The sequence below is a fragment of the Girardinichthys multiradiatus genome, chromosome 21 (genome assembly GCF_021462225.1).
Source record: "Girardinichthys multiradiatus isolate DD_20200921_A chromosome 21, DD_fGirMul_XY1, whole genome shotgun sequence".
Classification (NCBI taxonomy): domain Eukaryota; kingdom Metazoa; phylum Chordata; class Actinopteri; order Cyprinodontiformes; family Goodeidae; genus Girardinichthys; species Girardinichthys multiradiatus.
Window position 1 is genome coordinate 12,128,935 of NC_061813.1, and position 24,846 is coordinate 12,153,780.

Consider the following 24,846-nt stretch of genomic DNA (forward strand, 5'->3'; position numbering starts at 1 on the left):
TTATTTTGAGCTCCATTTGCCTCTTTTTAAAGCCACTGAGGAACAGTTTGATTCGTTTTTACTTGGAAGATCTTGTAGTTTAATTGTTCATATAGTTTTGATTGCCTTGCCCGAAGTCACGTCAATCTTTTTTCACTCTGCATCTTTCCAGATGCTTTGTGTATGTTTGTGATCACTTGAATCTGACACCCAGTTTGTGTCTTTGGAGTCCTAATTTTGCACCAAAAAAAAATGGAGGAAATATTGTAAATAATAAAGTGACAATAATCAACACGTTACACTTGTCAGGTCTGATTTTATTCTGTGGTAAACCTAGCTCTCGTACACATCTAGCCTGTTGGATCAATGACAGACAACTACTCATTACAGCATTGCCTACAGTACAATTATAATATAACTGTTTACAAGCAAAATAAACAATATACACAGTTGACTTGCAGCATTAGAACAGTGTTGCATCAGTCTCATAAATATGCTGCACCCCACGCTTGTGCTAGGCAGACACATGCTCTGGTTTTTACTGCAGATAAAGAGTCTATTCTGTCCTCGTGCAGCTCTGCAATCAGAACCCGTCTATGCAACTGGAGACAGAGAAAGTGCAATTTAAAAACAACAACACTAAACAACCAGGGCAACGAGAACACGCATATGCATGGCAAGACTTCTGCGTATGTAACGTCGGGAGCACTGCAGGGCCTAGGTCAAAATTCATCAGTCATGATCTGAAGGTATAATGGTAACGAGTGAAACTGGAGGAAAATGGCAGAAACAGGAAATGAACACAACATGTGGGACAAACAAAGTGGGCGTTTCACAGGGCCTCCATTACAACATCTGGAGTAACAGCTCAAACTTGCTAGTCTCACACACAGGCAGGACTATATGGGACACCGCACAGCCAGGTCCTTCACATGGCGACTGAAGCATCTGACTCTTTTGGTCGGCTGTGTATGACGTGCTCGACCTGTCCCGAGTCAGACACGTCGTAGCTCGTCTTGTACTTGGCCAAGATCTTCATCAGAGGACGCAGCTTCAGCCACCACTGCTCTTTGGGGATCCTGTGACTGAATAAAGACACAGACGGACGCCTTGAAGATCAGTGTTCTCCCTGGTCGCTCGTAGTGTCCTATTCAGTTTCATCTGTGATCTACTTACACAAAATCAGTCTCATCTTTGAGCTGCACAACAGGCTGGAAGACCAGAGCCCTGGCGTGCATCCCCAGCAAACAGCAGGAGTCCTCAGTGTTGGCAAACACCCGACCTACAGGGAAACACTACAGCAATCACAGGTGGAAGCCCAGGAAAGCGCTTCAACATCATCCTCAGTGTGCGAGGTGTTTTAATGAGAAATGATCGTAGTTACTCTACTCTACTGGCAACTCTAAATAAAACGCTAATGACATCTAAACAAAAGAGGTGATGATGCAGAAACCAGAATCAACTAAAACAACCTAAAATGCTACAGACAGACAAGGAGATGTGGGGAAAAGCAGCAATAAGAAAAGCTTTTTCCAGCCCACGGTTACGCACTTCCAGATTATTTTCAGATGAGTCATAAACTGGAAATGGAGCTGCATGGCAGCGGCTGGTAAACATGGAGGACATGGAAGGAGCTGTGTTCCACATGTGTCTGCACAGGAAGTATGAATCTCTACAATAGATGGCACTAAATGGCACACGGCGACAGCTAAATAAAAACATGGAGGTGGTTATGGAGCCAACATAAAAAGCAAGATTTACCTTCATCTTACGTCATCCATGTGTAAGGGAAATAAGACATAAAAACAAACAGGTTTACATTTAACTGTAGTTTTTCATCTCTCACAGTCAAAGTTTTCAAACAGGTTTTGGTCAATAAACTGCAATATTTAAAAAAACAATCGATTAATTTCAATTCAGGGGATAAAAGCGAACGAGACATAGTGACTCCATGACAGGTCCGCCTTACAACTGTCACGTTCCTATAGGGAGGTAGGGTCCTCTAGCGTCCACAGATCGGATCATCTACCACCACAAACAGGTACAGTGGACCTTACCTTTCCTGTACGTCTCCACGAGCTTTTGGGAAAGCCACTGCATGGCCTTGGCTGAGATCTTGGTCCCGAAGTTACGATCAAACGGCGACGGCGCTCCTCCCTTTCAAAGAAATTGTAATGTTTGACACATCCCTCTTTTGATTCATTTTAACTCACACTCATGGAAGAGTCTGATCTATGAAATTTTTATATCCCCTTTTTTGTGCCAAGAAAAAATGCTGGCCATTTTAACAAACACATTTGCTATTTGTTCCCCAATGTTGTCTAACAAACCTCTGAGGCCTGAAACAGAACAGCTGGATTATTTACTGTGGACTAAATTACACAGAGATGGACTCCGTTTATCAGTCAGTTAAAGGCAATTCATTACACTGGTCCTTCTTTAGGGTTATCCGAGTTACTGGCTCTGAATAAAAATGGATTCCACACTTTAAAGATGTTGAACTGTAGGTAATATTGACAACCATGTATCGTTTTCTTCCACTTTACAATTATGAGCTATTTTATGTTGGTCTGTCACATAAATTCCCAGTAAAACACATTACAGTTTGTAGTTACAACGGTTGACAAAATGTGAAAAAGTTCAAGAACACTTATGAAAATAAATGTTTTTGAAACTCTTCTCTAAATAAATCATTTTTATGTGCTTGTTTCTGTGTCGTAGTTCTCCGTGATTCTTTAAGTTTTGTTCGATCCAGATTCATCTGTGCTAATCTCCAGACACACACAAACGAAAGGCCTCATGTGCAAACGGGGGATATGCATGCATCCAACACATCGACCCCAGTGTGATGCCCCTCATAACTTGCAGAATAATCCACTTTATGGCAGCGTAAATGTGAGACGAGCCAACAGTACCTGCTGCATGTGTCCCAGCACGTTCTTCCTGCAGTCGAACACTCCTCTGCCTTCTTCTGTATACAGCTGATAAATGAAGTCTGTCGTGTAGTTCACGTTGGAGTTCTCATTCCTACGCAAACCAAACAAGGTGTTTGGTATCATGTTTCACTGGCAGCATGAGTATTACATAATGTGAGCTTAGAAGCTATTGACATCAACACATGATCTGTTTAGTATATAAGCAGCTTAGAGTCAAAAAACAGACAGAAACACAGATATGCTCTATCATAAAGATAACCAGTTTGGGCTTGTACTAAAATGTCCCCAACCTGAGCACCAGTCCTCTTTGAATGCTGGTCTTCATTTTCTCTGTCAGATGTTCAACATTAGCCTGTGGGAAGAAACATGGACCAGTGTTAACCAGTAGATGGCACACTAACAGGTAAGCCTGAACACCCTGTACCAAGTGGCTCGTCTCTGGGTGTCTTACCTGCAGGTCTCTGATGTCGAACGGCTCCTCGTAGATATAAGCTGCGTCGGCCCCCGCGGCCAGCCCCCCCACGGTGGCCAGGTAGCCACAGTAGCCCCCCATAGTCTCGATGATGAACACGCGCCTCTTGGTCCCGCTGGCTGACTGCTTGATGCGGTCACAAGTCTGACACATGCACACCAAGCTCACAAAGTCAGTACGTTAAAGACAGATGCAGGCGAAATCCGTCACTTCAGTACACATATCTAACCTTCTGACCTATACATAAATGAATTAAGGTAGATTTGAAAAAGTCAAAACCAGCACATTATTTGCCATCCAGCTGTTAGCATACTGTAAGACATTCCACATGAGAAACACAACAACACCAAAACTGCATGCTGGTCATTTAAATGTTTCATCATTTCAGGCTAGATGCTGTTTTTACCAGACTGACTGAAGACCTGCACAGGAAGAGAGAGCACATTACATGTAAAAACATCAATGGGGCGATCTTTTCTATCCTTAGCTGGAGTCAACTGCTTGTTTAATGGCCCAGCGCTGATAATCAAGTATCAGGTCACTCTGCAGCCAGCTGATGAGGTCGAGACCCTGCCGACACTGCCAGATAATTCAAATAAATGTTTTTTTGTTTAAACTCTGATTGTGGGAAGATAATTAAAAACAAGGCCAGAAAGACACACTATCCACTCCAGCTTGCTGTGCTAGAAAGGACAGCAAAAGTAGAGCCATTTTGAGCTTTTTGTCTTCTTTCTCACTTGAGGTACATTTATGACTAAAGGGTTAAAGAAAAAACTGTTTTCTGACCAATACATGGAAGCTAAACTATGGAATGACTTGTCCCACTTAGCAAAACGCAGGCCTTCTGTAAAACAGATCAAAAGTTATTTAAAAATGTATTAATTTAAAGAGATGTGACAGTGATTCTTGTTATTGTTAAATATTTTATTCAAATTCCCAATCATATTTTGAGTGTGGTGTTGTTTTGTTTCTACTTTTATATAAAATGATCTCATTAATTTATGATCAACTGAACATGGATTGTATTTTTTCATTATTGATCTGTATTTAAATTGTGCAGAGAAATTTAATAAATAAGAACAGATTCTGAAAAAAAATCTAATAAATATAGAATTATGTCATTAATAACCACCTCTTCCACCCCACCAACTGGGGGTTGTTTCTGTCTTTTCAAAAACAGAAAAAATGAAGTGAAGAAATATCCGGTGTGGTGCAAACAAGGCTTTAGAAGCTACAACAGCAGCCAATTTGAAAATAATCTGAATTTCAGTATTCATGTACTTCGCATTCTCTGATCTTATAACCTGATATTATGTGAATTATTAGCACTGGACCATTATTTCTACTGATGCCTCATGTTTTAAAAACTTTAAAAGTTTAGACAAAGTAATCAAAGCTTCATTGGCGGCGCAGGCGGCTCAAACTGCCTTACCTCCACGATAGCATTCAGGGCCGTGTCTGCCCCGATAGTTAGATCTGTGCCCGGTACATTGTTACTTATGGTGGCAGGCAGCATACACATCGGGATGCAAAACTCCTCAAAGGTGTCGCGGACCTCATACAGCTGCAGCAGACACTCAAGCGCCTGAAGCGGCAGCATATAGAGAACGTGTTAGAGCCACTAAAGAGGGCCGGCCGCTGAGAGGGAGATAAAACCCTCTCAGTCTGTGAGAGCGTATCCTGCCATTCCGGCTTTTCCCGTGTGATAGCTGCTGTGGCTTCCCTTTGGCAAACAGATGCGGGAGTGTAAACAAAGAAGGGAGGAAGGATAGCGAAGAAGGTATAATGAAGAGGTCTGGACAGAAGGAAAGATGGGTGGTAGAACCTCGGGATAATAAGAGGAGGGCAAAGGGTGACAGGAAAGAAAGAAGAGAAAGAATGACATTTGTGCGCCTCAGCGGTGATACAGTATATAGCAACCATAAAGCTATGGAGGTTTCATACACAGCAACCAAAACAAGAAGCACCGATCAATTCCGCAAACACAGGGTGGGGGAAAAACGACAAAACCGAGAAGATGATGACCAGCGTCCAAAAATGCCTGAAGGGGTCAAATATGAGCTTGCTGGAGACTGTGGCCATAAGTATCCATTCGGACATCTATAAGCTACCTGAACGCCACGAGATGCTTTCTCAGAACATTATAGTAGTTTTCTAACTCGTTAATGATGTGCTACATCATTTCCTGTCAGGGGGTAAATATCTCTCCCTACCAAGGAAAACAGATTAGAATTTATAATTATGAAATAAAATGTTAAAATGGTGACCTTCAAAGTAAAAATTCTGAGATAAAAAGTTCAAAATAGGTTTAATTATGAATTCATGTCAAAACGTCAGCTTAAAAGTTACAAAATTGAAAAATTTAAAGTAATAAGTCTTAGTTTAAGTCATAATTAGTTCAAGGTTAATATGACATAATTAAGGGTGTGTTGCATGGCGTAGCGATAGACCGCGACCCATAAACGGAGACTTCAGTCCTTAACGCAGCTGTCACTGGTTCGAGTCCCGATCCCAGACAGCTCTGCTGCTGGTCTTCTCCCTCTCTTCACCTCACTTCCTCTCTGCCTACTTTCAAGTAACAAGAAACATAAAGGCCACTAGTGCGGCAAAAGAAATCTTAAAAAAAATTTAAGTTATGTTATTTAAAAAATACATATATTGTTAAAAATCAACAATTATGCTAAAAGGTCTAAATTAGGACTTCTAATCCTAATAGTGAGATGGGTCAAACTCAAGAGTTAAAAAGCCATAAGCATTCAGTTAAAAGCGTTAGTTCAAAGTTTCATGACAATGAGAAAAGGTCAAATGTTACCATTCTTTTCCACTATACTAATGGATAGCCGGAAATGGAGAATTTAAGGCGCTTCTTTTTCTTGATGCAAACAAGCTTCATGGTGCATAAAAGCATCATGTTAACATTTATTCTTTCCAAACTCCGTCTGCGTTTAGGACAGGTGAAGACTGCAGCCAGGCTAGCCTTGTAAATCTACCCATTTCCTCTGCATGGTGCAAACTTTACAACAAAAAGAGGAAGTGCTGTGTTTTCATATTGTCTGTAAGAAAAGTCTCCTTTGTGAACCAACAAGACATCTACGTTTACATTCTGTTCACCTTTCATCTTCATGCTAAAGAAAAAGGAGGACACACAGAGAGGGGCAGGCAGAGCAAACATGGCGGTCACGACGCTTGTGCACCTCACAGCATGCCTCCATGTTCTCACTCACTCACTTACCTGTTCTGGAAGGGAGGGATGCTACTGTACAATGTGACTTTCACCAGTCTGGCCTCTCAGAGCAAACACGCTGTGTGGCTGAATTTCCAAAGCTCTGAGTGGAGCTCCACTGTATGCCAGATGTGGCTTACAGATGCTGACCATCACAAGAATTTCTGCCAAATAATTCTCTGACAGGGAGGCAGGAATACAGAGTCACTGGTGAAAAGACTGAGTGAGCGATCTCTCCCTTCTTGCAACAACTGGGTTTGCTGTGTCAGCGTGTCTGTGCATTTCATGCTTGAATGCATGTGTGTGTGCGGGTTTTATCTGTTTGTGTGTTGCTGAGGTCATCTAATCTTGTCGCCAGGCCCCATCACTTACAGTAGTGATGGCGTTCAGAGCCGTGTCAGCGCCAATGCTGAGGTCTGAGCCAGGCACATTGTTGGAGACCGTGGCCGGGACCATGACCATGGGCACACAGAACTCGTCATAATTCCCACGGGCCGCTGACAATTCCAGCAGCGACAGGAAGGCCTGCAGGGCAGAGCCAAGGGCTTTAGTAGTGCAGGGGTGGAACTATGGCAGGTGGGTTTGGGTTGAGAGGTTCTACTTGCCACAAAAGGAAGGAAAAGACATAAGTGGGAGATGCCAAGGGGAGGAGCCAGGTCTATCACAACGGACAGCAGCGAAACAGACAGGTACGTCTCCACATTCAGCCCCACAGACACTCAAAGGAAAACGCTTTTACTTTCATACATCACAGGAAAACTGAAGCTGGTGAGCATCTTAACAGGATTGCATGAAATGACTAGAGAAGAGCAGATGTTCACTGTTTACAAATCAAATGATCTGACTCAGTAATAGCGCTATTCTTTCAAAATATCCAAATGCTTCAAATTATTCACTTACTACATCTGCATTTACAGCAAAAACAAAAAAGTTGGCCAATTTGTGCTGCTCCTAAACTCGTCAGCTCTGTTTCGGCAGAGAAATGACTTTGAAGCATTGATATGTACACATGAACCATATGGTGGTGTGCTGGCATGAAGGGGATAGGACTAATGAAATACACAGACACTAAACAAGATTCAGCACATAAGCACATCTGATAATGGGAGTAAATTACAACAGCTGTCTGTTTTAATATGATGAGGGATAAATATACATCACTAAAGAGCTTATAAGCTGTAAACAAAATGAAAGACAGCGCTCATAAGAAAAAGTAAGCTAATAAACAGGGAGCGACAGAAAAGATTTTAACGTACCTCAAATCCACCAATTACTAGCAGAGCATTTATATTGTGCTTTCGCATCTGCTCAGCAATTTTGTCAACATGCTTTGCAGGAAGCGTTCTGAGGAAGAGAAATAAAATTAACGCTAGTTTTGTATTCACACGGGCACTCCATGAGACTTCTAAGAGTAAATCTAAAAGTGATAAAGTCATTAGTATTCTAGGAAGATATTCAGCCCCTTGTTTTAATTTGTAGCACAGAATCAATCAGACCTGATACAAAACCACTTTTTTCCACAGATGAACATTCTCGCTTTGTAAAACACACCTGAAAACTGTTCATTTTTAATCATGTCATTAATTAAAAACTCACCAATTAATTTCTTAACCAAACAAAGCCGAACCAGCCTAAACAAAAAAACTGTTCAAAAAAATACCGACAGAAACACAACAAATAAAACACCAATTAGAAAAAAAAAAAAAACTAAAATAACTGAGGAACTCGTATAAAAAACTAGGGAATGAATAAAAAGCATACTTATATTAAAATAACAAGCTAATAAACCAAAAAACTAACAAAATAAATAATCAGCTCTCAAATAAATAAACTAAATCATAAAAACACAAAAAACTACCTAATTAGGTAACAAATAAAAAAACTACATAACTGTGAAATGGAAAATAATTCAAATTAAACAAAATGAATAGCATAAGCAGCTAAGTAATAGAAAATGAACTAGCTGGCTAGCTAACATTCATTAATCAGTGTCTGTGATTAACTGCAAAACTAAAAAATATTAATAAAACTGAGAAAACAGAATAATTCACTATCAGATAAAACAACAATTTAAACTAAAAATAAGAAACTAATAAAAAAAAAAACAACAAACTACATAACTGAAAAATAATTTGTGCATAAATCCCACCTCCTGATTATTTACAGTTTAGTCCAAAAAACCTCCACTCCTACTTCGCCTGTTTTTAATAGCCTTCCTATTTTGTCTGGACTTGCTGCAGGTTTTAGTCACCGTTGCCTGGCAACAACAAACATCTTTCGCCTTTCCGTGCTGATTTACTAACTTGAAGGAGTTTTATAATCTTTTCCACTGTTTCAACCAACATTTCTTGTTGGAGCCATGTTTCCTTTCCTTGAAGTCGGTGCAGCAGCTCATTGAGCTCTGCAGCCTTCCTAACTGCAGACTCATTTACAGATTTAAACCTGTGCAGATATTTGTGATAGAAATGCTAATTCCAGATTTTCCATCTTCTACTTGATCTAGGAAAAAGAATCCCCCATTCATTACAACATGTGATGGAGTTGTTGGATATGTGTGCTCTACAAAGCCAGAATATTCAGTGCTTAGATAAAATAATTTTGTTTGACACCTGTTTAACAAGAAGTTATTCCATATTTAATTGCCAGGGCTCGTATCTGACTACTCAGGTTCTGATCTAATATAGTGCTGCTTTCCTTTCCACCGTAATAAGCTCTAACTTGACCAATAATCATTACAAGAAAATAAAAACTGTATAAACTTGAGCTTAGTCTAAGGTTTTCACCTTTTAGTTCCCAAAAGGGAGCCACCCTGTCCGGTCCAGCCACCAACATCACCCCATTTGATCTCCTTAATCTGAAAAAAGGACAACACATACATATCTTATCAAACACGGGCAAATTTTACATTCTAAAATTAATAAAAACAAGAGAGAAAGAACAGGCAAGAGTGGTTTTTCATTTCCAATATTAAGCAAATGTCAAAGCAAAACAAGATGCTTTAAATTAGCAGTTTATTACACCACTGTTGATGATAGCTCTTTGTTTTTCTAGTTCATAGACATTCATTCACATCACAGTAATTAACTAGAAAAAAATAAAATACATTATTTGATCCACAGAGGTTCAATAACATCTTCTTTAGAAGTTAGGAAGATGTCTAACAGGGAGGCTCTGAACTAACCCTCATGACCTGAAGCCCTTTAGGTTTTCTCGGTGGGAACAGGACAAAACCATATCAGTGGGAAGAGTGTGAAACCAGTTCTGTCAGTAACAGAACAAAGAAAGACTCTCTCAGATTAGATTCCCTTGGATTAAACTTAATTTAAAACTCAATCCATGTTAATTTCACTAAAAGCCGAAGTAAGAATCATAAAAATTCTACCAAGAGGTCATTTTGAGTCTGCAAAGAGAACAGTCCAACTGCTCTGTTGCCATCTGTTGGTCTCCTGTGGTACTGCATCGGCTCAGGCTGCTCAGTGAAAGTCGGTGCAGGAAATTGGTTTACATTAATCTGTGGAGATTATCCCCTGGGTTTCCCTGATTATTCTTCAGTGAGGGAGCGAGCAGTGAGAGTGCAATATCTGACTCATCAAGCTAAACCAACACACTGTGAGTTATTGATTAGAAAAATCTACGACTGGCTTCGTGAGTCAATTAGGAGCAGATTTAATTCCAATACGAAATCTCTTTCATGTTACGATTCTCCAAAAAGATCCTATTGATGTGGTCAACAGCAGCTCACCTGTCCTTTGTAAAATCCTTCAAATCCGTCGTTGACGGCAAACATCTTGTGGCCCTCAGAAATCCCCACCCTGACGGCTGAACGGACGGCGGCGTTCATGCCTGCTGCGGGGGCGCCAACATTCAGCACCGCCACATTGAAGTTGCTCTGCATAAGGAATACAGAAAGCAACAGGTTATTTCTGCACTGCAAACACACAGACATTCAATCCTTCATACTGCAGCTTCACCCATCTCACTAAATGACACTGCATGACGGAGGACAGCTGCTGATGTTCTAAAGCAGAAATCCATACCTAGCTGATGCTGTGCTCTCAGTAACATGGAGAAACCATCATTACAGATGCAGACTGAGTCCAACCCTGAGGCGAGCTGCTGCCTCTACATCTCAGCAACCTTCAGTGTGAATCGTCTCCTCTGGAGACACAGCAGCTCCAGGCTGGGTTGAATAATAGGTCATCCCTCAGAGGGAGACTCAGGTGTCCTCTTATGTCACATCAAACTACAACCGAGCCTCTTGACGCCCTACACTCACCACAATTAGAGGTGTTTAGCAAACAGGTGATAGAAGCTCAGGCTAACTAATTACTACTATATTATCTAATGATTGGCTGCAAAAAACTTTTATCACAGGAGTCATGGATGCCAACACAACTAACATATGAAAAAGTATTCATTTCCCCTTTGTTTTTTTATATTCTGATGGTGGTCAGAGGGCTCGGTGGCGCCGATTGTATGGCAGCCTCACTTGTGTCAGTCTGCCCCAGGGCAGCTGTGGCTACAATGTAGCTCACCACTATCAGTGTGTGAATGTGTGTATGAATGGTTGGATGACTGAATGTAGTGTAAAGCCCTTTGGGGTCTCTGTGGACTTGATAAAGCGCTATACAATTCAGGCCATTTACCATTAATATATTTTGCCAAGTTACAAACGCAAACATGTAGGTTTTAGTGCTTGATGTGGTAGACCAACACAAAGTAATGCATCATTGTGAAGAAAAGGAATAGAGATGCAAAATGTCTCTGTTTTTTCAAGAAATAAAAATGTGTAAAGTGTGACATGCATTTTTAATCCTCCCTGCTGGGTCAACTTTTTGTAGAACCACCTTTTGCTGCAGATACAGCTGCAAGTCTTTTGGTCTCTTTCAACTGCGCACATCTTGACACGGACATTTTTATCTGTTCTTCGTAAAATAGTTCAGGCTCATTCAGACCAGATGGAGAGCACTGGTGAAGAGCTATTTCAGAGTCTTGACAGATTCTCAATCAAATTTACGTCTGTACTTTGACTGCGCCATTCTTACACAGACGTCTAGGCTCTTCTGCAGCCTCTAAAAGGTTTTCTTGCAGCGTTGCTCTGTGTTTCGTTCCATTAATTATCAACGCTGTGAGGAGATGCATCCACCACATTTCACCGCTGGCATAGTGTCTTCAGGATGATATGCAGTCTTCCTTCTTAATGCCACACATAGTACTTACACGTAGGCCAAGCAGTTCAGTTTTCTTTCATCTGATCAGATCATTTCATGTCTTCCACATGTTGGCTGCGTCCCCTACATGTCTTGTGGCAAAACGGGGGTTCTGTTTTCAGATGTTCAAAGCTTGGGATAATGTTTTATATCCTACCTCTGCTTTAAACTTCTCCACAGTTTTATCTCTCACTTGTCAGCTGCGTTTGTGGTTTTATTGTGACAAAATAGGAAAAAAAAGGTTCAGCGGGATGTGAATACTTTTTTCCATTGTAAAAGACAGGGGTTCCCAAACATTTCAGCCTGTGACCCCCAAAACAGGATCAGAAACAGGCGACCCCCAAAAATACATTTAATTCTTTTACTCTAGATGTATTTATTTAATAAATATTTGGAGAGTTTCATAATTTATTTGTATATTTCATTATTTATTAACGTATTGAATATATAATAGGTACACTTCAATTATTTAATAGGACGTTTAATGGTACATTTATTTGATGATATATTTATTTATTTTATTTTGTCCCTTTTGAACCTCCATACAACTGAGGGGTCACATCACAATGATTCTGAAAATCATCTCACAACTGACCCCCACTTTGGGAACCCCCGGTGTAAGAATGCATCTGTGTAAACCAGAATCCTCATGTCTGGTGAATCTACATATTTAGAGGAATGCTTCGCTTATTGACTGCATCTTGTTATGCCAAGAATCAGGCAGCAGCAGCTGAGGTACAACCTTAGGACATTAAATATAATTCAACATATCAGAGGGTTGGCCAGGTTGTTTTGGCTCTTGGGAAGCAACCTGCTCTCTGGACTGCTACTGTGTGTGTGACTGTGTGTGAAAACCCGTGTAACCGTGTGGTTTGTACTCACAACTGGCAGTTCAGATTCTGGTTTACGGTGAGCCAGCAGTTTATATGTCCTCAGGTTGTTTTCAAAGCTCCTGTAAAACACAACCAAAAACACTCAGCTCTCCTGTTCAATTTGAGGAATCCCCAGGAAATCATTTTCCTTTTAAACTCTGAGGCTTTTGAGGTTTAACTTAGCTGTCCAAGCTGATGATAATCAAATTATCACATCTTTATACTAAAGGGAGGTGGTGGCTTTAGAGCTAAGATTTCTCTGTCAGTCATACCTGCCCCGAAGCTTAACGGCCTCCTCGAACCGTTTCTGGTCCATGGCCTTCTGGACCTCTTGAGTCTGGGGGGAAAAGAGAAGGATTTTATTGCTTGTATTCAGCTTTTATGCAAACAACAGCACACTGCTAAGTCAGTCATGCTGGTGTAATAAAGCTTTAGGCAGACTACAGTCTGAATGGCGTGAGAAGGGTGTCCCCTGAATAACTTGCATTACTGTAACACAATTAAACCCTCATGAATATAATGCAGACTGAATATGAGGTCATCACTCTGTCTGCTGTATTGTCTCCTTTCCTTTGGGCCTTTTAATTTCAGGCATGGAAATGAATATACCCGTCATGAACTATAAACCCAAACACAATCAAAAAGGAACATTTTAAAGAACGATGACATTTGTCATTAATTATTTGACCTTGAACTTTGAAAGAAATCACTTGCCTGCCAAAATAAGAACAGAGATTTCCCTGTTTTGATATATAATAAAACTGAAAATATTTAGACAACAGTGGAAATCTTCCTGGTGACATCTGCCAAAATCCAAACATGACAGGCCAACAGAAAAACAAAGCTCTCTTGTGCTCCAGAGGGGATGATTAGTTCTTACATCATTATGCTGGCAGTCATCACCAATCCTTCAGAAAGCTTTAGATGATCATTAACCAGAAACAACGCGGCTCTCTATTCAACATTACAGCCGTTCTGGCTCCTCGTTCTCATTGGCTCTGTCTTGCTGTCAGCGTCTGTACGTTGATGAAGTGTGTGCAAGTTTACTTAAAAGTATGGATCTCTTGGACTGTTTCCAGCTCAGCACTACGGCTTACCGTCTGTACACACTCCATCAGAGGCACGCGCACCGACTGGTTCCCGCACAGAGAGACCACGCAGGCCGGCGTGTTGGCAGTGGTCTCCAGGAGGGCGAGAATGGCCTCCACTCCCATGCGACTGGCCTTCATGAGATGACATGCACACCCAGGCACACAGGAAAAGACAAAAGTGCATCATTACCACTTTACTTTGCAAGCACGGGTTTACCAAAACATTAATATCAAATGTCCTTGTGTTTTCCCATTCATTTTTACTTCTTGGCCTGTACTTGGTAAGCTTGTAGTAAGAACGTAGAGAGTCAGCGTTGAGTCATGTGCTCAGCCTTAAAGCTCATAACGTGCTTAACTTAAAACCCGGCACCATTTCCCCTCAGACAAACACACCGAGGCTTTAACCAGAAATATTCTACCACTACTAATGCAACTCCAAAGGTTACAATGTTTACGCATCCCTGTCTGTAACTTCCATTTCAAATATAAAACAGGTTTCTATGATGGTGCGAGTCACTGTTTGATATTTTGTCGATTAGGCAACAAAATAATGACAAGCAATTTGAAACGTCCTTCAAAAATGCTAATCCAGCAATAAAAGATGAAGATGTTAAGTGTCATCGGCCACAGCTTTAGATAGGATTCATTTATCCATAGACCTGCATTCAGAACAAGCTTTTAATAAACGTGCCATAAATATGAGTGTGTACTGATCTCCTCTGGACCCTAGAACTAAATCCAAGGCCATGATTGTTTAAACAGTTTTTAATATACTGGTAATGTGTGGAACTATAAGGTGTTGTATTTATAGGCCATAAAAAAAAAAAAATCCATTTTATTAATCGGTCATAGAATTACACGGCAAGTAAAGCAATGACAATTTCAAAAATCCCAATAAGCCAGCCTCTACTTTAAATATCATGATTAACCTGACGCTATACATGGTCTCTTGGTCAGGGACTCAAACTGGAATCAGCCTGATAAGGACGAACAACAACGTAATCACAGTGCATTTTATGTTAAGAATATTTCATCTGATGAATAATTACAAATAAAAGCAATGTGCTATATGTTTTATGTTCCCTCCTTAAACATGACCTTATGACCTGTAGGTTGAGAATAACTTGACTGGTGGACCTACCAAGATGCGGTCAAAAGCAGACGGCGTCCCTCCTCTCTGCACATGCCCCAAGATGGTGACTCGTGTGTCGAAACCCAAGTTTTTGACAACAAGCTTGGATGATAAAACACAAAGGATTTAGCACCAAATATCGTCATGTATTGGTTCAGGAAATGTATTTAAATACATTTTATTTATGCGAAAACACATTCACAAATAACTGGGCACATCACACAGTAAAACAGAAACACAATATAAAAGCTGAAGAGAAGGGGAAACTGCAAAACGCAAGCAAGCCATTCAAATTTTTCAGTCATGTTAGCAAAGAGCGTGTAGCTCACAGAGGAACCCAGGCAGGATGCGAACCATTAAAAAAATACCCAGCTACTATAAAAAAAAAAAAGTATTTGATCTTAAAACCAGTTAGTTAAAGGGGTGTGGTAAACTGATAATCTCTTGGAGCAAATGATTGAGTGAGTGTGTCAAAAACAATGAAAAAATATGTGTGAAAGCGGCTATAAATAATAGAGATGCACCGAGAAAAGGGCTCGCTGGAGGGAAACTCAAAAATCTGATCTGTGTCTAATCTGTGAAGACAGCACCAGGTTACGCTAACAATAAAACTCAATGGAAGTTATTACGCCGGGAAAAAGACTCAAGCTATACTGAGTAACAGTGGCGTGTTTAAAATGAGGTCAGGGGATGCACAAGTCGAGTAAGAAGCTATTTAAAGGAGGTTTAATCTGGCTTCAAGAGAGAACAAGACTTTCAGCCGATAACAGGAAGTCTGAGCGAAGCACAGCAACGTTGCTCTGTTTTATTCATTTGAGCTTTCAAACTCTATACATGTTGGAAATCTCAGATTGAAGGTGAAGAGCTACATTCTCCAGAATTTACTCGTGGTACCTGCTGTCTTTGTAATAATAGCCTCGCTAATCGCACTACACGCTAATATCAGATGCTAAAGCCTTTTTAAAACGCCACCACAGTGATAATGTTGTCTGTTTTAAAATAGTAGTAGCTTAGCATGATGTTGCTTCGACATCTAATACAAATAATGACTGCTGACAACAGGAAGGCTAAAATAAAAAGTATTTGAAATGCTATAGCTCCAAAAGAGGAGCCACAATGACCTGGAAATGGTAGAGGCAGGTCAAAGCTTTACAAAAGCTGCAGGTAATAAATTCACAAAATTCAGATCAGTGCATCTCTAATAACAAGTGGCTGTTGGTTTGGAAACATGTGTATGGTTTAATGAGTGTCCTACGCTGTTAAGAGTACAGTACAGTGAAACTTCATTACCAAACTAGCAATGAGCCTGATAGAGCATTCCAGAAACACAGAGTCAAAAGCCACATCAGGGCAGGGTCAGAGTCAAACAGGAGGCTGGAGGCTCAATGCACAGAGCTCTGTACTTACATTCTTAACATAGTCAGTTGTAATGGGTTTGTTGTTACGATCAATCGCCCCTTCGGCGACAATTATGATATTCAGTCTTTTCATCCCTGCGCGGTTCTACAAAGGAGGTTGTGGTGGAGAGACAACATGACAGAAAAACTGAGTGTGGCTGTGACATGGGCTTTCAGAAGCACGGGTGCCAAGAGGGGAGAGAGACAGACAAGAGAGAGAAACAACAGCTTCCTCTATGATAAAAGCCGAGCTGTCACTGCAGCTTCGGCTCATGTAATCAGCTGCATCCTGCTTCTATCGTTGCTTGTCAACACTTTATCATCTTGAGATTAACACACTGTTAGGAAACAGCAGCAGTGAACGTTCAGGTTATTTTTTTATTTAAGACTGCGCCAGGCGGGTCTCCGTGCTTCTGGCTTCCCCTTCTTCTTCCACACTCATGTACTCACATCCTTGACAAAACTAGAAGTTATAGGTTTCCCATGTCTGTCAATGGCTCCCTCTGCAACTATGATTATGTTCAGCCTTGTGCCCCTGGAACGGGTCTGAATCATAAAACATTGAGATGTTTTCAAAGCAGAAAATACACAGTGAAACATTAAAAGACTGAACATCAGCCTCATCTATTCATTTCTTTTATGCAGAAAAACAAAAATAGTTGTTCAGAACACTGTTATGGTGCGCTTCATTTAGAAGTTGTAGAAATCTGACTGAGTTACCGCAGATAGTTTCTCACACATCTTCTCCTCCCAGCCATCTTCTGGAGGCATTTCAGGTATTAGCACCCAGTCTGCACCACAAGCCAGAGCGCTCACCAACGCCAGGTAGCTGCGATATTACACACAGACATGCCAGCTTCATGTCAGCAGAGCAGACCACGGTCTCTGTTGTTTCTGGCGCACTAAAAAGTATAGTTTTCTTACCCGCAGTGTCTGCCCATGACCTCCAACACAAACGTCCTCTGGTGGCTAAAAGATGATAACAGTCAGAATGATCATAGGAATGGTGCTGGAGACTAAAGTGTGACTAACTTATTCTCTCTCACCTCTGTGCAGTCGTCATAATTGCATCAACCACCTCGATGATTCTGTGCAGAGCAGAGTCGGTGCCGATCGTCATGTCAGTTCCACAGAAGTCGTTATCAATGGAGCCGACCATCCCCACGATGTGCAGGGCAGAGTACTTCTGCACGGCATCGGCTTCGATCAGTCCTGAGAAGACCAGAAGATTCCTATGAACTAATGGTACACTTTTGTTTTTGTATCAAAAGCGGTGTCATCACCTGCTGGCCTCAAAAAGCCAGAAAAACTCTTTTCCGCTTTCAGCAGTTAAACGAAATCTCTTCCAGCAGATTAAAAAAAAACGTGATAATACTAAGAGGTACCAAAATACTACATATAGTCTCATGCAAAATTTTGTCACACCCCTTCAACATCTCTACATTTTGTCCCGGTTCAACCACAAGCATCAATTTTATGTGATAGACCGACTGAACGTTAGTACTTAATTGTGAAGTGGAAGCTAAAGGATACATCTGAAGTACATTTGAATTCAGCCCTGAGTCCAAATGCAGAAATGCTTTCTCCTGCAGTTACAGCTGCAAGTCTAAGGGTGTATGTCCCTGGCAATTTTGCATAGCAAGACGGTTATCTAAAACTACAGAGTAGTTGTAAATAGTTCTTATCATCATCTTTATAGCTATCACAATAAATACCACTAAATATTATGATATAATTTAGGTCAATTTTGCCCGACCCTACTCTGCAGCTCTGCTTCCCTGATTAATGCTCTCTGGTTAAGTTAAAGGGCCATCTTATATTAGGTTTGCATGTGTGCCATACTCTTTCATGTTCACATGACGGACTTAAACAGCGTCCCGATAGATGTTCAAAGAGTAAGGGTATTGTTTTAAAACCAAACCCTGCTTACGATTCATCACAACTGTATCGCTGCTCTGTCTCCGTGTTTCTTGGTCTTTGTGACCCTTGGTGTTCATTAAACCTATGAGGCTTTCACAGAACACCTGGATTTATACTGACAGTGAAGAAAAGATAGACTCTATCTACTTCTGAAGGCGATTGGTTGAGCTGGTTTTTATTTAAAGGGTATCGGAGTAAAGGGGGTGAAATTCAAATGTATTCAATGTTTTTCAGAATTTTTTTATGCATAAACATTTAATAAAATATGCCAATTTTCCAGTTAGGCACTGATTTATTTTGGTCTATCCCACTAAAAATCCCAACAAAATGAAGTTTGTAGTTGAAGCATGACAAAATTTAAGTAGTATGTATACTTCTTCAAGACTAGCATACACTCACCGGCCACTTTATTAGGTACACCTTGCTAGTCCAGGGTTGGACCCCTTTTGCCTTCAGAACTGCCTTAATCCTTCGTGGCATAGATTCAACAAGATACTGGAAACATTCCTCAGAGAGTTTGGTCCATATTGACATGATAGCGTCACACAGATGCTGCAGATTTGTCGTCTGCACATCCATGAAGCGAATCTCCCGTTCCACCACATCCCAAAGATCTGGTGGCTGTGGAGACCATTTGAGTCCAGTGAACTCATTGTCATGTTCAGGAAACCAGTCTGAGATGATTCGTGCTTTATGACATGGTGCGTTATCCTGCTGGAAGTAACCATCAGAAGATGGGTACACTGTGGTCATAACAGGATGGACATGGTGATCAACAATACTCAGGGAGGCTGTGGCATTGACACGATGCTCAGTTGGTACTAAGGGGCCCTAAGTCTGCCAAGAAAATATTCTCCACACCATTACACCACCACCACCAGCCTGAACCGTTGGTACAAGGCAGGATGGATCCATGCTTTCATGTTGTTGACGCCAAATTCTGACTCTACCATCTGAATGTCGCAGCAGAAATCGAGACTCATCAGACCAGGCAACGTTTTTCCAATCTTCTATTGTCCAATTTTAGTGAGTCTGTGCGAATTGTAGCCTCAGTTTCCTGTTCTTAGCTGACAGGAATGGCACCCGGTGTGGTCTTCTGCTGCTGTAGCCCATCCGTTCAGAGATGCTCTTCTGCATGCCTTGGTTGTAACGAGTGGTTATTTGAGTTACTGTTGCCTTTCTATCAGCTCAAACCAGTCTGGCCATTCTCCTCTGACCTCTGGCATCAACAAGGTATTTGCGACCACAGAACTGCCGCTCACTGGATATTTTCTCTTTTTCAGACCATTCTCTGTAAACCTTAGAGATGGTAGTGTCTGAAAATCCCAGTAGATCAGCAGTTTCTGAAATAACTCAGACCAGCCCGTCTGGCACCAACAACCATGCCACGTTCAAAGTCACTTAAATCACCTTTCTTCCCCATTCTGATGCTCGGTTTGAACTGCAGCAGATCGTCTAGACCATGTCTACATGCCTAAATGCGTTGAGTTGCTGCCATGTGATTGGTTGATTATAAATTTGGGTTAACAAGCAGTTGGACAGGTGTATCTAATAAAGTGGCCGGTGAGTGTATACTGCCCAGTACTTCTTTAAAAAGGAGGTTATGTTTTCACTGTGCTCCACTACCTTGCTCCACCAGCTCTGCGAGCAGACCGCTCCATTCTTCCCTGAAGAGGTTGGCTCCCGTCAGACTGCCGTCTCCACCGATCACACACAGGTTGGTGATGCCGTGCTGCACCAGGTTGTGAGCTGCCTTCAGTCGGCCCTCGTGGCTGCGGAAGTCTTTGCAGCGGGCGCTGCCGATAACAGTCCCGCCCTGACGACAGCAGAGGAAAAGTCACGGAAAGTGGCTCTGGGCTAAATTAAGGTGTTGATAGAGAACCCTGTTTTTTGTCACTTATATGAGGAAAAACACAGACTGTTGGAATATTAAACAATAAACAACAAACTAAGCACAATGGTCTTCAAATGTACTGGACTTGTGTTTTCTATTTCAAAACAGTACAACACAGAAGATGGAGCACCTGCTACAAATACATGTGTAGAATATTTTCAAAAGTAATTACCACTTGTAGCATGCTGGAGACACTTTCCCATGTGGCTTCTATTATGTTGTCCTCTCCATCTACCATACCCTGATACCCCTGAGGAAAAATCAGAAAAGAAAATATGTTATAAGGTGATCGGCTCAAGTGACATGACTGTCCTCCCTTAAAGTGAAAACAGAATTTATCCCAAATGTAAGTGGGTCTCAAAAGTGTACACACCCCTGGAAAAGAGCAAGGCTTCCTGATGTGAAAATATTTTACTTTAATCTGGTGGGGGGTGTTAAACAAGGTATCAGTTAGGAGAAGGGTACTGAAAGAGTGCACAGGATTTTTAGATGACAGCCATCAAAAATGGAGACGATATGGTTCAACAGCGACGTTACAAAACTGGACATTTCTCCCAAATTAATGAAAAGACGGGACACCAACCAGTCAGAGCAGATGCCAGGAAACAATCGGCAACACTGAGAGATTTTCAGTCTATGACATAGCTGTCCCGGGTTCGAGCCCCAACCCCTGAGACCTCTGCTGAATGTCTTCTGCCTCTCTTCACCCCACTTCCCGTCAGCCTACTTTCGAACAATAACAAAAAAAAAACACTAGTGCCGCAAAAAAAAAAAACAACAAAAAATTGTAAAAAAATAAAATAAAATACTACTTATTTCCTACAGTTATGAAAATGTCTCATATTAGATTAGGCAGCAGAACAAAGACAAATCACCATACCGGTGGTGAAACATGGTGGCGGCAGTACCATGCTGTGGGGTTGATTTTCTTTAGGCAGAACTTGTGGTTTTGTCAAGGTGGATGAAGTTGTTAAATCCAAACAACAGCCCACAAAATAATGGCTTCACCACAAAACAAAACAAGTTATGGATTGACCTAGTCAAAGTTCAGGACTAAAACTGGCTAAAAGATGGCTGTGGATAAGAGATGTTCTCACTTAAGGCAGGTGTGGAGAACTTTTGCAAGACGGAGTGGAAGGCTTATATACTCCTACCACAGGAGACTGAATGCTGTCAAAAGCTGCTTCAACTAAGTGATAACTTAGGGGCTTACAGTGTTTTTACATTTTCCTTTAACAGATGTGCTTGTTTTTCAGCTAAACTGTACAAATTTGTTTCAAATCAGTTATCACCGTGTGTCATTTTTTTACATCACAAAACCCTGGGACTTTACCAGGGGTGTGTCCACTTTCAAAATCCACTGCATCAGCATTATTCTTTCATATTTAAAGTTTGTCCGTCCTCATTTTGTGAGCTGGAGGGTGGCACAGGAGTTCCTGTCGGGCACCAGCAGAAGCCCTAAGTCTCTTATGTAACATCACGCAGGGTGAACCCAAGCAGCACACAGAGTACCCAGATGAACTGGAATCACAGTCTAAGCAGCAGAGTACAGCTCCTGCTTCCTAAAGCTCTGCTTAGATCTGCTGCGTGAAAAGAAGCATACATGTGAGTGCTGATGACATGTTACTGTTTATTTAAAACATTGATCTGGATTTTACACGTCACATTTAAATCTGAAAGTTTTAATAAAAACTCTAAAGTGATAGCTCAGAGCTGGTAACACAGAGAAGAGGAGTGTAGCTTCCAGCTGACAGGGTCTTATTTCACAACCTTTCATTGAGCTTTGGAATCAAGGTTTTCTCTGGCTGTTGTGACTTCTTCCCACACTGATGCGTGTGATCCTAATCAGTGATTCCAAACCAGCCATGAATGTGATCTGCATAACCATCTGGCTCTCTGGGCTTGCCCTGGCAACATGTCCAGGGTCCAGTTTTACCCCGTTGTGGCCGGGAGAGAACCCCAAAACGTTCTTGTGAGAGTGAAAGCGGACACAAGTAGACCCATGTGACAGTATTCGTGTGCAGTCATGTTTTTTTTTAGTGAGAGTGAGTAAGAATAAAGAAATGGATGGCTCACCTCATGAATAAAATAAACTTTTGCGCCCACGTACAGCCCCATTCGAACCACAGCGCGTACAGCAGCATTCATTCCTGCAGAGGACAGAGAATTTCAAAAATGGTTAGAATAATTAACCGCACAGTAGCTTTGCTGTAATGCAGTGCAGTTAGAGGGGACAATCCATGCTTAAGTTCGTTTGGAGCCAGTCTGTTTCTTATTGCAGAGCCAAAGCCTTTTATGGGCAGAATGTTCTCCAGCTCTTCTGTGTTACTCTCCAGTTGGTACAAAATGCTCTCATTAATGGAGAAACTCTACTGTGTGACTTGAGAGTGAATGCAGGGTCATGCTGTACGGAGACTGTGAGGACAACAGGTACTGCTTTGTTCGCTGCAGGACTGATAGAACTTGGCTGGCTGGAACAGAGCTAAATCAACAGATCTGTCAGAACCCAGTGGGCCACTGGAGTGTTGTTGCTTAGCAACATAAAAGCTGACAGTATTGGACAGTAGGGGAGAAGACTTGAAAAAACAGTCTGCATATCTGTTGCGGTTTTTTTATGTTTTACTGTGCAATAGGTCTTCAACAATTATTTATTTGATAAATACTGTATTCAACTTCAAAGGAGCCCAACTAAAGCTACTATGAAAAAGTCTGTTTTAAAAAGATATATGTTAACTCATTTACAGTCAAGTCAAGTAGTGGACCATTTTCAATTATTGGAATCGAACAGCAACTTACAAACCTGTTGACGTGTTACATAACCGTGCACAAACGCCTATTGAGAAGTCTCTCCCACTCTTCTACTCTGAGGTTTTTTTGGTCCGAAGCACCCAATCTCTCATTCTGCATGACCGTCGCTTTGTCTGCCACAGTGGGTAAAAAGACTGAAGCAAGGCTGAACAATGCCCTCTGACTTTGGTGCTCGGCTCCTGTCATGCATATGCAACCTTACTTTGCTCCAGGGTCTGCTCAGGATGGGTTATTCCTAAATTCAAGACCAAAACCAAATCTATTTTTATGACTATTTCATTTTTAATAAACTACTTAGACATATCTACACATTAAGAATTTGAGATCATTGAAAAGAATAGTAAACTATGGAGGGAATAAACCAATGAATCAGCCAGAGATTGGAACTGGCTAATCTTGCCTAGAGTGACTCTTATTGGTGATCAACAGGTTAGATACTGAAAAAAAAATAAAAACTTTTTTATTGTACTTCTCAAATCATTATATGCATCAAGACAAAGAACGCCGGCCATATACTATCTATAAACGCAACTATCATAATATGATGCATCTCTTTTTGAGTTTATTAAAAATCAGGTGAGGGATACATGAATGAGGATAAACCTATAATTAATTCTTTTTCTATGGAAGTGAAAATCAATGCCCCCATCAAAAAAACATGCACCACACACTTTGTCTTTATTGATGCAATTTCTTCGAGAAAGAAAGGAAAATCAAAGGTGACAGGTAAGACCTCAAAGAGAACGGAAAATAACATGATGGCACCAGAGAGAGAGTTTTGTTTTGCCATAAATTTTCTGTCTACAAATATAGTTTATTACTGTGGTGAACAAACGAAGTACCAGACAACAAACGACAACTAAAGAGTATCACTTATCACGGCTAGGCTACACAGCATATTAATCTCAGTCTGTAAAACGTTTTAAAAGTTAGAAATGAGAATAAATCCTTGCGGAGGATTAATGAGGGTTAGCTCGAGCAGAATTCATTCTTGTAAATGTAAATTGTACTCCTTTGCGTTTGAGCGCATTTGTGTTTCAATCAATAAGAGATGGAGCCGATGGAGCACGTGACCAAGAGTTTCCTCTGTGACGTATAACCGGTTGGGTGCTGCTCATCACGTACACAGCGTGGAGGCATCCCGCCGCTGGACCACAGTCTGCTGTTTAAACCTCAGCTCTCGTCTCCCTCAATATTGCCTCAGCCGTTTCTGGCTGCTTGGAGTCGGTGTGTTAGCTGCTGCGTGGTAATGAACACGCCTGCGACGTTCACTTCCTCATTCAAATGAAATTCTTTATAACACGTCTTCCTGAGGGGAAACGCAGCACACAACTCGACCTTGACATCTGTTTGAGCTGCTCAGCTTAAGAGAGCTTGGGGATGCGGATACCTGAGTTATCACGATGCGTCATATTAGCATCTCAGCTAACTGGTGCCTTCCTGGATGGCAGAACATTCTGGTTTTTTTTTTACTTTACGAGACACTAAAAGGCCCACTGCGCAAAGCTTTAAAGATATAATGTTGCACATACATAGCCTTACTCATCACTAACACCACAGCATCCCTGGCAAGGTGGTGTATTTTCTCCATCTACGGGCATGTCCGCACTAATACATAAAAACCTCTAACCCCTGTCCGTGAATGCGACAAGTTACCTTGAGCATCTCCTCCGCTCGTGAGCACCGCGATGGCTTTTCCTGCTCCAGACAGGTTCTCAAAAAATCTCTTCTTGCTGTCTGACTGCGACATTTTCTCAGGTGGCAAATATTTATTCCAGTCAGAGTGGTCTTCTCACAGTTTTGCACAGGTTGTACTGAAATGTGATGAAGGGCAACAGTCCTCACAGCTCCTCCTGCCGTTGGTATGGCCGCTATGCTTCCCGTGTCCCTGTTCCACGACTAACCGGCACAG

The 24,846-nt window shown here is 41.3% G+C and overlaps 1 protein-coding gene across 7 annotated transcripts; it reads right to left on the bottom strand.

Annotated features, from left to right (window-relative positions):
• Positions 1-275: 275 nt before the first annotated feature.
• pfkpa (phosphofructokinase, platelet a) lies at positions 276-24,846 on the bottom strand. 7 transcript variants are annotated; one of them, XM_047349493.1, is made up of 23 exons: positions 24,591-24,845; positions 22,203-22,276; positions 20,299-20,376; positions 19,859-20,048; positions 17,359-17,524; positions 17,237-17,281; positions 17,033-17,141; positions 16,323-16,418; positions 14,925-15,017; positions 13,790-13,915; positions 12,965-13,029; positions 12,703-12,772; positions 10,353-10,499; positions 9,394-9,464; positions 7,867-7,954; positions 6,983-7,135; positions 3,367-3,531; positions 3,206-3,267; positions 2,895-3,006; positions 2,037-2,136; positions 1,741-1,746; positions 1,156-1,261; positions 276-1,064 (listed from the first exon to the last, which is right to left on the bottom strand). In XM_047349493.1, the coding sequence occupies exons 1-23, from the start codon at positions 24,682-24,684 to the stop codon at positions 908-910; spliced, it is 2,373 nt and encodes a 790-aa protein (XP_047205449.1). In that variant the 5' UTR covers positions 24,685-24,845; the 3' UTR covers positions 276-907. The 7 variants fall into 7 exon arrangements, with proteins under 7 accessions (XP_047205449.1, XP_047205448.1, XP_047205450.1 ...); XM_047349492.1 differs by lacking the exon at positions 16,323-16,418 and adding an exon at positions 16,763-16,858; XM_047349494.1 differs by lacking the exons at positions 6,983-7,135; positions 16,323-16,418 and adding exons at positions 4,820-4,972; positions 16,763-16,858 and having other exon boundaries at positions 24,591-24,844.

Excerpts from the sequence above, each read along its gene's own strand:
- pfkpa (XM_047349493.1), bottom strand. The coding sequence starts at position 24,684 with ATGTCGCAGTCAGACAGCAAGAAGAGATTTTTTGAGAACCTGTCTGGA. Across the intron at positions 3,268-3,366 it reads TCGACATCAGAGACCTGCAG|GCTAATGTTGAACATCTGAC; the intron begins GTAAGACACCCA and ends TTCTTCCCACAG. Across the intron at positions 2,137-2,894 it reads TGCTGGGACACATGCAGCAG|GGAGGAGCGCCGTCGCCGTT; the intron begins GTACTGTTGGCT and ends TTTCTTTGAAAG.